This window comes from Mastigoproctus giganteus, chromosome 5 (genome assembly GCF_048544385.1).
Source record: "Mastigoproctus giganteus isolate SK-2022 chromosome 5, ASM4854438v1, whole genome shotgun sequence".
NCBI classification, from domain to species: Eukaryota; Metazoa; Arthropoda; class Arachnida; order Uropygi; family Thelyphonidae; genus Mastigoproctus; species Mastigoproctus giganteus.
Window position 1 is genome coordinate 62,265,843 of NC_143579.1, and position 15,192 is coordinate 62,281,034.

Here is a 15,192-nt window from a genome sequence, read left to right on the forward strand (position 1 = left end):
GGAAAAAAGATCTCCACATAATTTTCTTAAATTGTAACTTTCATAAATACATTAAACAGCATAACAAGTCAAGCAATGAAGATCATTAGATTCATAAAATAAAAATAGCACTTTTCAATTCCAAAATCCCAGGTTTCCGATACTACATTTTTTTAAGATACTGATGCTTCCCAAGCTCGAATTTTTATCTTGGATTTGGAGCCCCTTCAAATCAGTTCCAATCGACTTAAAAATGATTCATTGGGCATCTAAACAACTGGGTTCCTATATTCTTTCACAAAGACTTCTACCTTCAACTTTATAAATACTGCAAGTTCGTGACATTAGAAATTAGGAGAAATATTCTCAAACGAGCATTTCACAACATTAACACTGAAACCCTCCGTATCCCACAGGTGATTAAAAAACTTGCACTTTGTCCTAACTATAGCTACTCAGCATAAACAATTGTTTCATATTCAGTGGGCAAATCTGGATATCACAAGGCATGATTGCAGTAGGTAGATTTGCCAGACAATTCAACCTGAATATATCACAACTAAGCTAATCAATTCCTTAGAAATATTATTAATTCTCAAAAACCTATTAAGTATTGAAGAGTACTATATTTTTTCTTAATTAGAAGGCTGCATAATAAGATAATTTTATTATGAAAAATGAATAGCAAGAGATAATAGAAGACTGCATAAAAAAATACAGTACGCATTATTTTTTATTCCTATTTATTTATATGTTTTAAATAAGTACATGCTTTTGAATATTTCACCCCCCAATTTTTATCATAACGATGCTGTACCTTCATTTCATTTTGTTATACAGGTATTTCCTGCATTACGAGTTCTTTTTTTAAAATATGAAATTTCAACAGAATCTAAAATATAAACATTAATTGCAATAATAAATGCTAAACACATTCAAAAATACAAAATTTCAAACTATACGCATAGCTATACAATACATTACTACTGTTTATTTGTTCATTTGTGCATTTATTTGTTCAGGCAGGGAGGTCCAAAGAATTCTGGAAAAAATTCCATATTTTAGATGCAATCAAAATAATAAAATGAACCTGGGATAAAATTATGGAGAAGAACATGAAGGGTGTTTGGAATAAACTCTGTAATCATTTTATTGATAATTTTTAAGGATTTCAAGAACCAGCAGAGATTGTACAAAATGAAATAGAAGCAGTCATTAATATTGCTAACCAATTGCAGCTTGAGGTTTCTACAACTAATGTCAAACACACAATGGAGGGTTTGATCTGCTTCAAACACAATGGAGAGCTCACAAATCAAGACCTCCTTGAAATGGCAAAATGTGAAGAAACTGAGGAAAAAGAAGATGTTAACATATGAAACTCCTGTTCATTCCTTTACTCTCAAGGGGTTTGACAAAGATTTTCAACACAGAAAAAGCAATTGCGATTTTCAAATCACAAGATTCAAATTTCGAGCACATTTGAAAAGTTGCTACAGATTTTAAAAAATTGCCTATGCATGTTATCGCAAAATTTCTAAAAAAAAAGAGAAGTCTGTCTTGGAAACATGACTCTTGGAGCATTTCCGAAGAAGAAAACAACTCCTTGTGCTTCCAACAAAACAATGAGTGAAGAACAATCAACGAGAATGCACTTAGTCAATGATGATGAAGAATAAACATTCTTTAACATTTGTATGACATAAATAATTTCTTTATTATTATAATTTGCTTGATATTAAAGGCTATGTTTTCATTTCTTAGGATAAATAAATCATTGTTTAAGCATAAACTATAGTTTTATTGACCTTTATTTAACATTACTATGGACAAATATCATTGTTGAGAACATAATCCCTGTTTTTAACATTATGTCTATAGGAAAAAAATTCCCGCTTTACAAGTTTGCTTTAGGAGCTCGCGCTAGGAACAAATTAACTTGTAAAGTCAGGAACTACCTGTATATCATTTTTTAGATAATGTACTTTTTAATTCTATGTTATTTCTTTTTTATGTCTCTTACATACTAGTAACTTATCAGAATTCTAAATATAGAAGAAAACATCCTTAGCCAACATGGCAAATGAGCCTCTCGTAACATAGAACCTAAACAAATATATAAGATTAGTTATCAGCATAAAAAATATTCTTACAGAAGGGAAAGGAGGATTGAAGGGGGGGGGGGAGAGACAATTTAACCCATTTGCAAGTACAATATATAAGATGCAATCAAAATTTTTTGGGACTGCTGAACTAATATTTAGGAAATTGGATATATGATTTTGTGCAAATGCTGGCACATTAATGCTGATACTAAATAAGCCTGATTTCCTTCCATTATTTTGCCACAATAATAATTCACATAATATAAGAAGAAAATAAAATTAAGGAAAGGAACAGTTATCTTCTAATTACCCCAAGAAAATGACAAGCCAACTGCAAGTACTGTACATTGTAAAGAATTTCCCCTAAGGGTGTTTGTGGCTATAATATGACTATTAGCTGAGGACCATATGTCTAGGTAAGGTTGTAGGGGAAAAATTTTATGGTTTTGCTCTATTGGATTCTAAATTTGTGAGATGTATCCTGCATGTTATCAGAAGATTCAAAAATGATTATACATTTTGACATTCAAATTGAATATTCTAACAACAGTAGCAGATGATTTTTAAATTAAAATATCTATTGAAAAAACTTCTAAGATCACTATGTTTAAAAACAATGAATACCCACCTTGACATTAGTTGCATCTGCAAATCTAACCACATTGGAATTACCATTGCTAAGGTAAACCTTCAGAGTAGCCTTTTCTATTTTTTCATGTGAACCACCACCACTTTCCGATGCCTGCAAGTGTGAGTGAGAAGACAGAAGAGGAGAACCCCTGTCCCATGTTTTGTTGTCATCTTCCATTCTAATAAAGGTTTAAAATATTTAAAGCAAGCAAGCCAGTTTACAAAGATAAATTCAAAAAATAACACAAGAGTTAATTACAGTACTATTAAAAAAATGGAGCAAGTTTAAAAACAACTAAAATTAATCTATATGATTTTTAAAATTAAGAAACAGAAGAAAACAAATGTTATCTATCAATAAATTGAGGCTTATCTTGTCCTATGTATTTAATTGCCAGCAGAATTTCAACTGTAAGTAATGCAATGATTAGTAAGATCAATGGCAACATTTTATTTAAAGCTAAAATGCTTGAATGTAGTTTTATAATTATTCTTTAATGCATGGAATTAGTCATGAATTTTCTATAGTCAGATATAATTTTTCACATGTACAAAATAAAACCAATTAGAACAGACCAAAACATGCATATATACATTGCTGTTCTGATGTTTTAATCATCAGAAAAAGATGGACCCTACACTGTAAAATACTCTTACATTTTGAAACAGCAATATGTGTGAGAGTGCTGTATTCTGTTCTAAGCTAATTTTATGACAAAAAAAATTGGGGGGGGGGGTGATTTTAGTGTTGTAATTTATAAGTAATTCCTCTGTAAGTAAATGCAATGCAAAGAAAAAAACAGATATTCAGTTCAAATACTTTTATTTCACCAGTATATCCTATGTTTATGATTACCCCCAAAAAAATCAGGTCTCCCTAATTTTAACTGTTTACCAAAATACAATATATGTGTTTTGAGAATAACAGAGAATAACTCTGTTATTCTCCAAAAAATATGTGCCACACACACATTCTGTACTCCTAAAAATTCACAGTGCAAGGTGACTCTTTAGCTTGGCTCATGATATCACCAGACCTATTTGTCTTGAAAATATAATAACTTCTAACCATTATCTACATCTCATTCAAGAATAATCGATGCTATTCCTCCAAGGTATATGAATGCCAATTTCAACAAAAATTTTTTTTCAGCAGAACTGAAGTTTGACCACATAACAGCAAATGCTATGCTGATATTCTCAATGAGTATTTTTTGCAGCAGAGTTTTATCTAATCAATTTCTTGAACATTTATTGATTATCCCGACCACTATATTCGCCAGAAACTGTTTACATTTTCTGTAGAGTACAGTGGTCAAGACTTTCTTAAAGATAATGTTTACAGAAATCATCCACACACATGGTTCAAGAACCTAAACAGGATATTTTAACAAGCGTGAACATCAACGATGAGAAAATTCTGGCTAGAGTAATGAATAATTCCAAAGATAACTGCAAAACATACTGGTTACCAATATTTTTTCAATATGCACATGCTCAAAACGTTTTGAAACACACAACTTCTGCTCTTTCAAGGCTGATGAATATCATTTATTTCAGTAATATATTCAATTAAAACCAGCACATCTTTTCAGAAAGATCCTGTATATATGTCAGATCTTTATTTTGCCACAAGTATTTCTCATGTTGTGAATTTGTAGTGTATCAGCTTTTCTAGTTTGAAGATACTGCATCTCCAAAAATTAGGGCCTGTAGAGGTGATTTTGCTGTAATACATGAATGCACTACATAAAAATCCCTCCAAAATGAGCAAAATGAATGCAGAAAGCTGACAGTTGAAATAATAAATACCCACCTAGCAGAGATATGTGATGACTGGAACAGACTGAAAATACATACTGAAACAGCAGTTATAAGAGTAATTTTAAAAATAACTGCCACTCCATAAATATAATATCTTAATATGAGATTCTGATGACTGGAACAGACTGAAAATACATACTGAAACAGCAGTTATAAGAGTAATTTTAAAAATAACTGCCACTCCATAAATATAATATCTTAATATGAGATTCTGATCAGTAAAAACTATATTTAATGAGATTTATTCATAAATGCCCAGCTACATAATGATGTTATCCTTAATTGTTGATAGATTAAAACTAATCACACTCAATAAATCACAATATACAGCCTAATTATTAAAAAAAAATCTACTTCAAACTATATATCACATTCTTCATCACATTAAAAATCCATAAAAATGTAACAATTCTGTTATTTTCCACCATAGCATAACCTCTGAACATCTGGAAACAATAATTTGAAACATGTCTATTTGTTAAATGTACAAAAATAGTAACAGTGCAACATTTGTTAACTTTACACAAAATGAGTATGAGACAATGGTCACTAAACTAGTACTATTCTCTGGTAGCCAGTCTCCAAACAGACAGACCAAAGATGATAATCTCCAGACCTGTGACACAAAATATGTAGAAGATGTTTTTACAAAATGCTATACACTTTTCATCCTTCTGAGTTAAAAATATTTTTATAATTGAACTGACTAGGATGACAAATTGTTCTCAGAAATAAGTAATTGTTATTTAGCAAACATCTGTGCCAATTTCTACTTTGCAACTTTTACATTCAGATTTTGAATATAACTTCGTTAATTTTTTCATTTTTCCAATACAATTAAGTGCACAAAAACAAAAAATACATTAATTAATAAGTACATGCCATAAAGTGTCTCAAAACTTGTGGCTAATTTTGTATAATTCGTTCAAACAGATAGCAATGACCACTTGCAGTGAGAATCTTCAATCAACCAGCGGCTTTTATTAACTGAATAGAGAAACCACTAAGATTCCAATATCTCAAATTAAATCATAAAACTATATAGTGTAATCTGAGAAAAATTGAAATAACAAGAAATTTCAAAATAACTAATTTTTTTCCCGTGTTAACTGCTTGCATAATTGTAAATCTTGAGTGCAAGGCTTAAATAATGTCCCACTGAGCAAGGAATGAACATTAACAAATTTCTTCATTTCCTGTTTTTCAATTCAGGTAATCAGGGCTTATCAGTTTCACCAACCCAATAAATGTCTAGTAGATAAAGAAACAAACACTAAGAAGGCCTATGAATAATTAATAAACATTCTGTACATTTCACATTTTTATATTAGTGACCTATAAAACTTAAAGATACATTTGAAATAGAATAGACTCCCAAATATTCAGGGGATGAATTAACACTGATCTCTACAGCTCCAGTTAATCCAACTCTGTTTCACTTGAGGGCAATTAATTACATGGAACAACAGGTCACTTTTGCTAACAAGGTGATGCTTCTAATTTTCATGGCAATTTACACAGTAATTTACCATGTTTAGGAACGCCCAACTAAAGGGAAAAAAACTTAATTCTTTTCCTTTTTCAAAAAAAATGTATTTTATGTATGCATTTTAAATTTTATGTCAAATCTATCCACAATGTAGTAGACTTTTACAATTATGAATAATTATCACATATACCGGTTTTTCTTTCATTTTGTGGGTTACCCACAGTTTCAATTTATTCAGAGAAATTTATTTCCCAACTGTCCTGGATAATTTGACCACATGATGCTTAATTTGGAATTATTGAAAACACTGAGGGTAATGATAATAAAGAAAAGAATAAGCCTGAATGTTAAGTAGTAACAAACCAACACCACAAAAGAAACTAATTAAAATTTATGCAATTTTAGGAGAAGAAAGGAGAAAAAATATTTAAACTATTAAAAGCACACTATTATAAGTTAATTATGAATAAACTATATTCATTAAGGTTTGCTCCAAGAAACTTAACAGAAAAAGTTACCATAGCTTCATGTTTTTGGGCCTGATGCACCATTTGTGCATATGCACAGGAGATAATAATTCTGATCCCTTTTTTTGTCTCTTTTGCTACAACCAATTTGCACTTGAAACCCCATCTGCTCACCTTAGAATAACTGTGCTTTACAAGGTAATTTTATGTTATTAAAAATTTATGTATGTTTTGAGTCAATAGAGCAAAAACTTGCTATGAAATTGGCTAAGTGAGTATCTTTCATGATTTCACTTGACTGCCAAAGGATCTTGTTGCAGCAGCAGCATACCACCATTACAGCCATTAGCACCCTGCCAACCTTTGTATCATTTGCAAACTTAGATATTAACCCTTATATACCCTCATCCAGATCATTAACAAATACAAAAAATAATGGGCCCAGCATCAAACCCTGTGGGAATCCATTAATAACATTAGTTCATGAAGAGCAAGTGTGCACTGATAACCACTCAACTATCCCTTTCTCCAATGCAGCAGCTTTCCCTTAAGACAAACTGCCCCAATTTGTACAACAGTCTTTTATGGGCAACAAGTATCGAAAGATTTCCTGAAATCTAAACATATGCGTGAAAATGATTTTTTTTCCATCAAGTTCCTTTGTCACTGCTTCATAGTATCCAATCAAATTGGTCAGACAGATCTCCCCTTAACAAACCCATGAGGAATTCTTTAGGGAGGGGGATCTTGTCTAGATGGTCCTGCATTACTTCTTTATCCATTAACTCATTATTTTCCCAGGAACAGAAGTTAATCTAACAGGTCTGTAATTACTCATGTTGTCCTTTGATCCTTCTTTTTGAATTGGGAAAACATTCGCATGTCTCCGGTCCACAGAGACTTCCCCTGAATCCAAAGATGCTCTCTTAATCATGGCTAAAGGTTTGTTTATCTCCTTTGCTGCCTCCCTTAATATAACCACCACAGGTATCTTTTTTGTTTAATGTCAACAATTTCTCTTCCACTTTCCTCTCAGTTATCAAAAAATATCGTTTAGCTCCGCTACTTTGATAAACTTGTGGCATCTCCATCCCTAAAAAATTCCTCATGTGTGAATGTAAGATGTAAAATACTTATTCAGCCTATCGGCAACCTGAACAGGATCATCAAAAGTTAAACCATTAACATAAAGCCGACCACAGTGATCCAACCAATTCCTTCTACTGCTAATATGAGGCAATTGCCTTGACCATTGCCTTGTATAAGGCAATGGTCAGGCCACACCTTGAGTACTGTATACAGATCTGGAGGCCTCGTTTCAAGAAGGATGTTGAGCTGCTGGAACGAGTACAGAGAAGGGCAACAAGGTTAGTGAATGGAACAAAGGGTTGCTCTTACGAAGAAAGGCTTAAGTTTTGCAAATTACAGTGTCTGGAGACTAGGCACTGGCGAGGTGATCTGATAAAGGTGTATAAAGCCTTGAATGGTTTGAGCATGCTCAATGCTGATGGGATTCTGCCTCTTGCTCAGAATAATCACCTGAGAGGGCATAAATTCAAATTGAGGAAAGACAGATGCAGGATAGACGTGTGGAAATTTGCCTTTAGCCAGAGGGTGGTTGGTTGGTGGAACAGACTTCCATCCCTTGTCGTGGACGTTGATAGCCTAAATAAATTTAAGGCTGGACAGGTATTTCGAACAAACGGAGGGGTGAAGTGGAAGTTTTTTTTTTTTTTTTTTTTCTGGCTGATGCTGCATAAGCTTGCTTTCTTGCATCATATGCCTCTACTAATGCTAATATAAGTAAAGAAGTCTCTGTTTTCTTTGCCAGAGATGTCTCATAATCTGAATTGGCTTGCCTAACCCCTCCTTTGTAACTTCATTGCATTTGCAACTAGTTTATATCTACCACACGCTTCTATATCATCTGATAATTTATATACATGGTATGCATTTTCTTCTCTGCCATGTGTCTCAATAGTTCATCTGATATCCATTTAGGTCTACGCCTTGAACAGTATTTACTGGTGGTATGAAAAGCCTAGTGGCTTCAATGATTATTTCCATTATTGCTTCCCATTTAGAATTTGTTATTGATAACAACATTAGTTATGCCCACTGTATAGAATTTAAAAACTATGCAAGACCACTGCAGTCTCCTTTCCAAATCAAAATCCCTTACCCTTGCTGGTAGTTACATCTTTAAATAAATCTCACATCAATACACTGTGATCACTGCCACCTAGTGATTCTTTTATCTACAGATTCTTAATGCATGATCAAGAGTATATCTCTCTCTTATTGCCTCTCTAACATGCTGTTGTAGAAAACAGTCATCCAATAAATCCACAGAGCCTTGCTAGTGTGTGAGTGACCAATACACAAGTTCCATACAATATCTGGAAAGTTAAAATCCTCTATCACACGACATTCTGATTTATTGGCCCACTATTTCTCTCTACAGCTGTTCATTGTACTCATTACAGTCATTTAGCCTAAAACATACTCCTATTCTCATTTTTGTTTTCCAAGCGAAGGAATGGCCGGCCTATTCCTTCACTTTGCAGGATAATGTCATCAATCCTCGATTTTTAGAGTTTGCTTGTTAAGGGATCATTTATAAAATAGCTAAATGGTGTCTGGAGAGCATTATTCTTTCTAGTCTTAATACTACTATGAAATTTTTTTTGTAAGATTCATAGCAAAATATCAAGAACTAAGTGGTGTGGAAAGTTCACAAATGGTCATTCTACAAGGACAATATGCCAACACACTAATCAGTGATTCAGGAACAATTTGTTAGTGTGAATTCTGTCTTATTCTCCTATTTACCACCACCAGATACGCACTTTTTTTTTCCATCTTTCATAGTTAGGCTCAAAAATTTCAGTCAACCCATGTACACATTCTTGTGGCTATGCAAATTAGATTGACAGTTTCATAAAATCAGCATAAAACCAACATTTATCACTGATATCACTTTAGACCAGTGATTCTTAACCCTAGAGAGCCAAACACCATCTTTTTATAACAAATATTTTATACTGTCGCCCCTTATTCACTTGAAGGTAATTTCATGAGTACCATTTATGTGTCATTTTAATTTAACCCATACTAATATATTTTGAAGAAAATCTACAGCTTTACTGTTGTAATAAAGAAGACAAATATAAGTAAATATTTTATATTTATCTGTATAACTATGACTACTGCAAACAAAGAATTGTATAAATTATTTTAATATTTTTTATTAGGTATTCATTTTTAAATAAATAAATTTAATGAGATACTGGCTCTTCCATATGACTCGGCTAATTTATTTATATATGGCTCTAAATCTGTTAAAAGTACAGGTAGTCCCCGACTTTGAGTTAAATTATTCCTAGCGTGCACTCAGAAAGTGGGAATTTTTTTCCCATAGACGTAATGTTAAAAACAGGGATTACATTCTCAACAGTGAAATTTGACCATTGTAATGTTAAGGTAAGGTAAGCAGCAGCCATTATCAATCCACTGCAGGATGGAAGCCTCCTCAACAATTCATGTTGAGAGAAATGGGCCATACTCTGCTATGCTGGTCCAATGTGAGTTAGCAGATCAACTGAATTTAGCAATCAGGGGCTTGAACCCCAATCTACTCAAAGAGCATGTGCTACTGCACTCCCGCCCCTGACCACTCAGCTATGGAGGCTGCTTGTAATATTAAATAAAGGTTAACAAAACAATAGTTTATGCTTAATCAATGATTTATTTATCCAAAGAAATAAAAACATAGCCTTTAAAATCAAGCAAATTATAATAATAAAGAAATTATTTATGTCATACAAATATTGAAGAATGTTTATTCTTTATCATCATTGACTAAATGCACACTCTGATGGTTCATCACTCATTGGTGGTTCAACACTCATTGGAAGCACAAGAGTCCTCCTCTTCTTTGGAAATGCTTCAAGAGTCGTTTGTTTCCAAAACAGTCTTCTCTTTTCTTTATAAATTTCACAATAGCATGCATAAGCATTTCTTTAAATCTGTAGCAACTTTTTTTCTAGTGGGCTCGAAATGAGATACTGGCCTGAAAATCTCAATTGCTTTTTCTATGTGTTGAAAAGCTTTGTCAAGCCCCTTGAGAGTGAAGGAACAAACAGGAGTTTCAGTTGTTAAATCTTCTTCTTCCTCAGCTTCTTTGCATTTTGCTATTTCGAGGAGATCTTCATTTGTGAGCTCTCCGTGGTGTGTTTGAAGCAGATCAATGACGTCAGTTGTAGAAACCTCAAGCTGAAATTGGTTAAAGCAATATTAACGACCGCTTCTGTTTCCTTTTGTACAATCTCTGCAGGTTCTTGAAACCTTTCAAAATTATCAATAAACTGATGACAGAGCTTATTCCAAATGCCCTTCATGTGCTTCTCTGTAATTTTGTCCCAGGTTCGTTTTATTTTGATTGCATCTAAAATATGGAATTTTTCCCCGAAATTCTTTAAGAGTTGAACCTCCCTCCTTATCTCTGCCTGAACAAATAAACACACACACACACACACACACAGTAGTAGTGTATTGTATAGTTACAAACATGATTTTAAATGCCGTATTTATGAATGTTTAGCATTTATTTATTGGAATTAATGTTCATATTTTCGATTCTGTTGATACTTGATATTTGAAAAAAAAAAAAAAACTTGCAAACCCAGGAACTCGTAAAGTGGGAACTGCCTGTATTCTTATATATATATCTGTAGCAGAATTTGTTGGATCCAAAAAATTTCATAATCAGTGGAAGTGCGTAGTTTGAATAAATTAAAGGAAAAACTAGACAAATTATAATGGATGGGCAATCAACACAAAAAAAAAAATGCATAGTTCATTGAAAATTGCAGCAGCCTGGAAAGCAAGGCGACTCATAACTGCAATTAAACACACCAACCGTCCTATGACTGAAACTTTATTAAAATAATAATAAAATAAGACAGGATAAAATTTGTTGTAAAAATAAATTACACTGACTGTAAAATTAAAAGCGATAAAATGATAGATAAAATTAAAATATGTGAAATTAAAAGTGATAAAAATAATAACCATAGCCTTTAAAAGTGACTTTTTTTTTTTTTTTTTTTTTATGTGAACCCCAAACACGAGAGGTATTAGAACCTATAGTACTTAGTACCATGCTTGGATTGGAGGTTGAGAAGACGAAAGAAGATATTTGTTGACATTGGACTTGAACTTCTGTAGATTGTAATTTTCAGGAAATACGTATTTCAGGACTGCCTCCTTTATCAAAAACAAAACTTAACTGTCACGGCAAATCCTTAAATAACATTGGCAAGATCATGGTTCACAGCACATGTTGCTGTAGGAGCAAGATGAGCATTGTTGCTTTTATCGCTTTTAATTTTGCATATTTTAATTTCATCTATCGTTTTATTGCTTTTAACTTTACAGTCAGTCAGTGTATTTTATTTTTATGACAAATTTTATCCTGTCTTATTTTATTATTATTGATTATCTATTAAGATTCTTAGCAAAGCTTATTATCTTAGTAGTCACCTCTAGATCCATATTGGTTAAGGTTAAATTTACATAAAGCAAAGTAAAGAGAGTAAAAGTAAAAGTTTTCAATTATATTAATAGATTAATAATTTAAAAACATGTCTCTAGGAAGAGGGAGTGCACCACCTTTTTCCTGGTTGTCATTTATAAAATTATATGAAGAAGGCTTTTACAACCAGGAAAAATGTGGCGCACTCCCTCTTCCTAGAGACATGTTTTTAAATTAATTAATCTATTAATATAATTGAAAACTTTTACTCTCTTTACTTTCCTTTATGTAAATTTAACCCTAACCAATATGGATCTAGAGGTGAGTACTAAGATAATAAGCTTTGCTAAGAATCTTAATTTATTATTATTTTAATAAAGTTTGAGTCATAGATGGTTTGTGTGTTTCATTGCAGTTATTATGAGTTAGAACTTTCCCAACCCCAGAGGCCTATTTGAAGAACTGGAAAGCAAGGTGTTGGGGACATCAAGCCCTGCCACCATCATGGAACAAGTAAATACATGTGCTGTGTTAGGATAACTAAGAGTAAGAACATGTGCATGTATACCTGCATGAAAACTCATGCCAGGAGCACTGTAAATTAATCTGAAGAATTAGAAGTACTAATTAAGTCATCAAATGCAGACATTGTAGCTACAGTGTAGACATGGTGTCACTCAGACATAGGTGATGCTGAATTTGAATATGGACAGTACAATGTATACAGGAAAGATGGATGGGGCAGGAGGGATAGGGGTTATTATTATTATTATTATTATTTTTTTTTTTATGAAAATCCCAAACACGAGAGGTATTAGAACCTATAGTACTTAGTACCCTGCTTGGGTTGGAGGTTGAGAAGATGAAAGAAGACATCTGTTGACACTGAACTTGAACTTCTGTAGACTAATTTTCAGGGAATACGTATAAAGGAAAGTTCTTCCAGAAACCGGCAGTTGAATGAATAAATGAGGAACACGAAAAGTTGGTTCTAGGAGTTTGAAGTTGGACAGTAAATGGATGTTGGCTGGTGGCGACACATGTTCGGACTGTTTTGAAAGAGAGAGCAGGAATTATGGAAGCCAATTCAGAAGAACAGTACCCATGAAAGTATCTGTAGAAAAGGTATGCAGCAGAAACAGTATGTCCATGGAACAGCAAGTGCAGAGACTTTGTTAGAGAGGATTCATTAATTAACCTAACTGCCCTCTTCTGAATGGAATCTAGAAGCCTGAGAGAAGTTTTGGGGGCACCACCCCAGATGTGGGAACAATATTCCATGGTAGGGCGGATTTGCGATTTGTACAATGTGAACAGCTGTTTGGAAGAAAAGTAATGCTGCGAGCGAAAGAGAAAACCAAGTTTTTTAGATGCAGAGGAAGCAATATTTGTAATGTGCTTGTGCCAAGAGAGAGAGAGAGAGATTAGAAGTCAAGATCAGGGTAATCCCCAAAAGAGATATATCATTTTGCCTAGAAATCGGAGTGTCACCAAAGATAAGCATAGCAGCAGAAGAATCCTTTTTGCAAAATAAGACAAGACTGAGTTTTAGAAGGACTGAAATCAACTAAGTTGTCTCTGCCCCACTGGAGATCGGCATTTAAGGAATTGGTAGTAGATTCAGCAGGACAAGGGTTCTCAAAATGGAAAGTGGAATGCAACATGCTATCATCGGCAAAACTATGGATAGGATTTCCAGTCAATGGAAAAAGGTTGTTAATATACAAGAGGAAAAGAGTGCAGGAAAAAACTGAACCTAGGGGGACACCAGCATTAGTGGAGAAGTTAGAAGACAGACAGCCATCTACTACCACCTTCAGTGAGTGATCAGAGAGAAAACTGGATAACCAATTACAAAAATCAATTGGCAAACCATAAGATAAAAGCTTGTTAAGAAGACCTTTATGCCAAACACGATTGAAAGCCTTTGAGATGTCAAGAGCAACTGCTTGTGTTTCATCAAACTTTTCAATTAAATTTGTCCATAAATGAGTAATGTAAGCCAGAATATCACCAGTGGATTGACACTGACGGAAGCCATACTGGCAATCGTAGATCAGACGGAAAGTTTCTAGGTAGTTTAAGAGTTGATGGTTAATTGATTTCTCCATTACTTTAGAAACAGTAGACGTAACTGCAATGGGACAATAATTGGATGGGAAGGATTTGTCACCTTTTTAGGAACTGGCTGGATATGAGCAAATTTCCAAGCAGAAGGAAAAATACCTTTGGAATAAGAAATTGAAAAAAGGTAACAAAGAACAGGAGTAAGTTCAGGAGCACAGGTTTTGAGAACAAGTGGAGAAATACCATCAGGACCTGGAGCTTTCTGAGCATCAAGATTCGTCAAAATCCTTCTGACTGAAGACCACAGGAGGCATTGAATGGAGCATGTTGGAAATGGTGGGAGGTGTTGTACCAAGATCATTAATACATAAATTGGAAGAAAAATGGGATGCTAGCAGGTCAGCTTTTATCCTTGGCTGAAGTGACAACAGAACCATCTGGTTTTGACAGAGGTGGGAGCAGAGATGGGCAAAAGTTGTGGCCAATAGCTTTGGCAAGAGACCAGAATGCTCAGCTAGCATTAAGGCAAAAAACCAGTTTTCTACCCTTAGCCTGTTCAAAATCTAGTTTGTAATGATTAATAACTGCTTTACAGTTGTTGCGAGCTTTGGTGTAGGCAGAAAATGAAACTGAAGAATTGGAAACAAGCCAATTACGATATGCAACGTTCATCTCTTGAACAGCCTTAGCACATTTATTAGAAAATCAAGGTTTAGATAAAGGACGAGACTTTAAAGTGGTGTGTGGAATAAAGGATTCCATTCCTACAAGAATAATTTCACTGACACGATCTGACCAAGCGTTAACATCAGAAGTTTTGAAACAGTAATCCAACCAAGGAAAAGAAATCTCGCAGGTCATCCCATTTTGCATTCTTGTTATTCCAAACAATACAAGGTTGGGAATAGCTATGACATAAAGGCTCCATTTGAGAAGAGACAATCACCAAGTTGTGATCTGAGGTGCCTAAAGGACCACACACGTTGACAAAGTACTTAGAGGGACAGTTTGTGAGAAAAAGATCAAGCGTATTGGCTGTATAGTTAGGATTGTCATTTACGATATGCAACGTTCTTCTCTTGAACAGCCTTAGCA

General features: G+C 33.7%; 1 protein-coding gene across 1 annotated transcript in view; it reads right to left on the reverse strand.

The window, feature by feature from the left end:
* Window positions 1–15,192, reverse strand: part of LOC150085450 (focal adhesion kinase 1-like) — a 377,186-nt gene that overhangs the window by 281,687 nt on the left and 80,307 nt on the right. Inside the window, exon 3 of the mRNA XM_090374569.1 lies at window positions 2,713–2,893. Within this exon, the coding sequence (XP_090230695.1) occupies window positions 2,713–2,893 (181 nt within the window). The remainder of the gene's footprint in view (window positions 1–2,712; window positions 2,894–15,192) is intronic.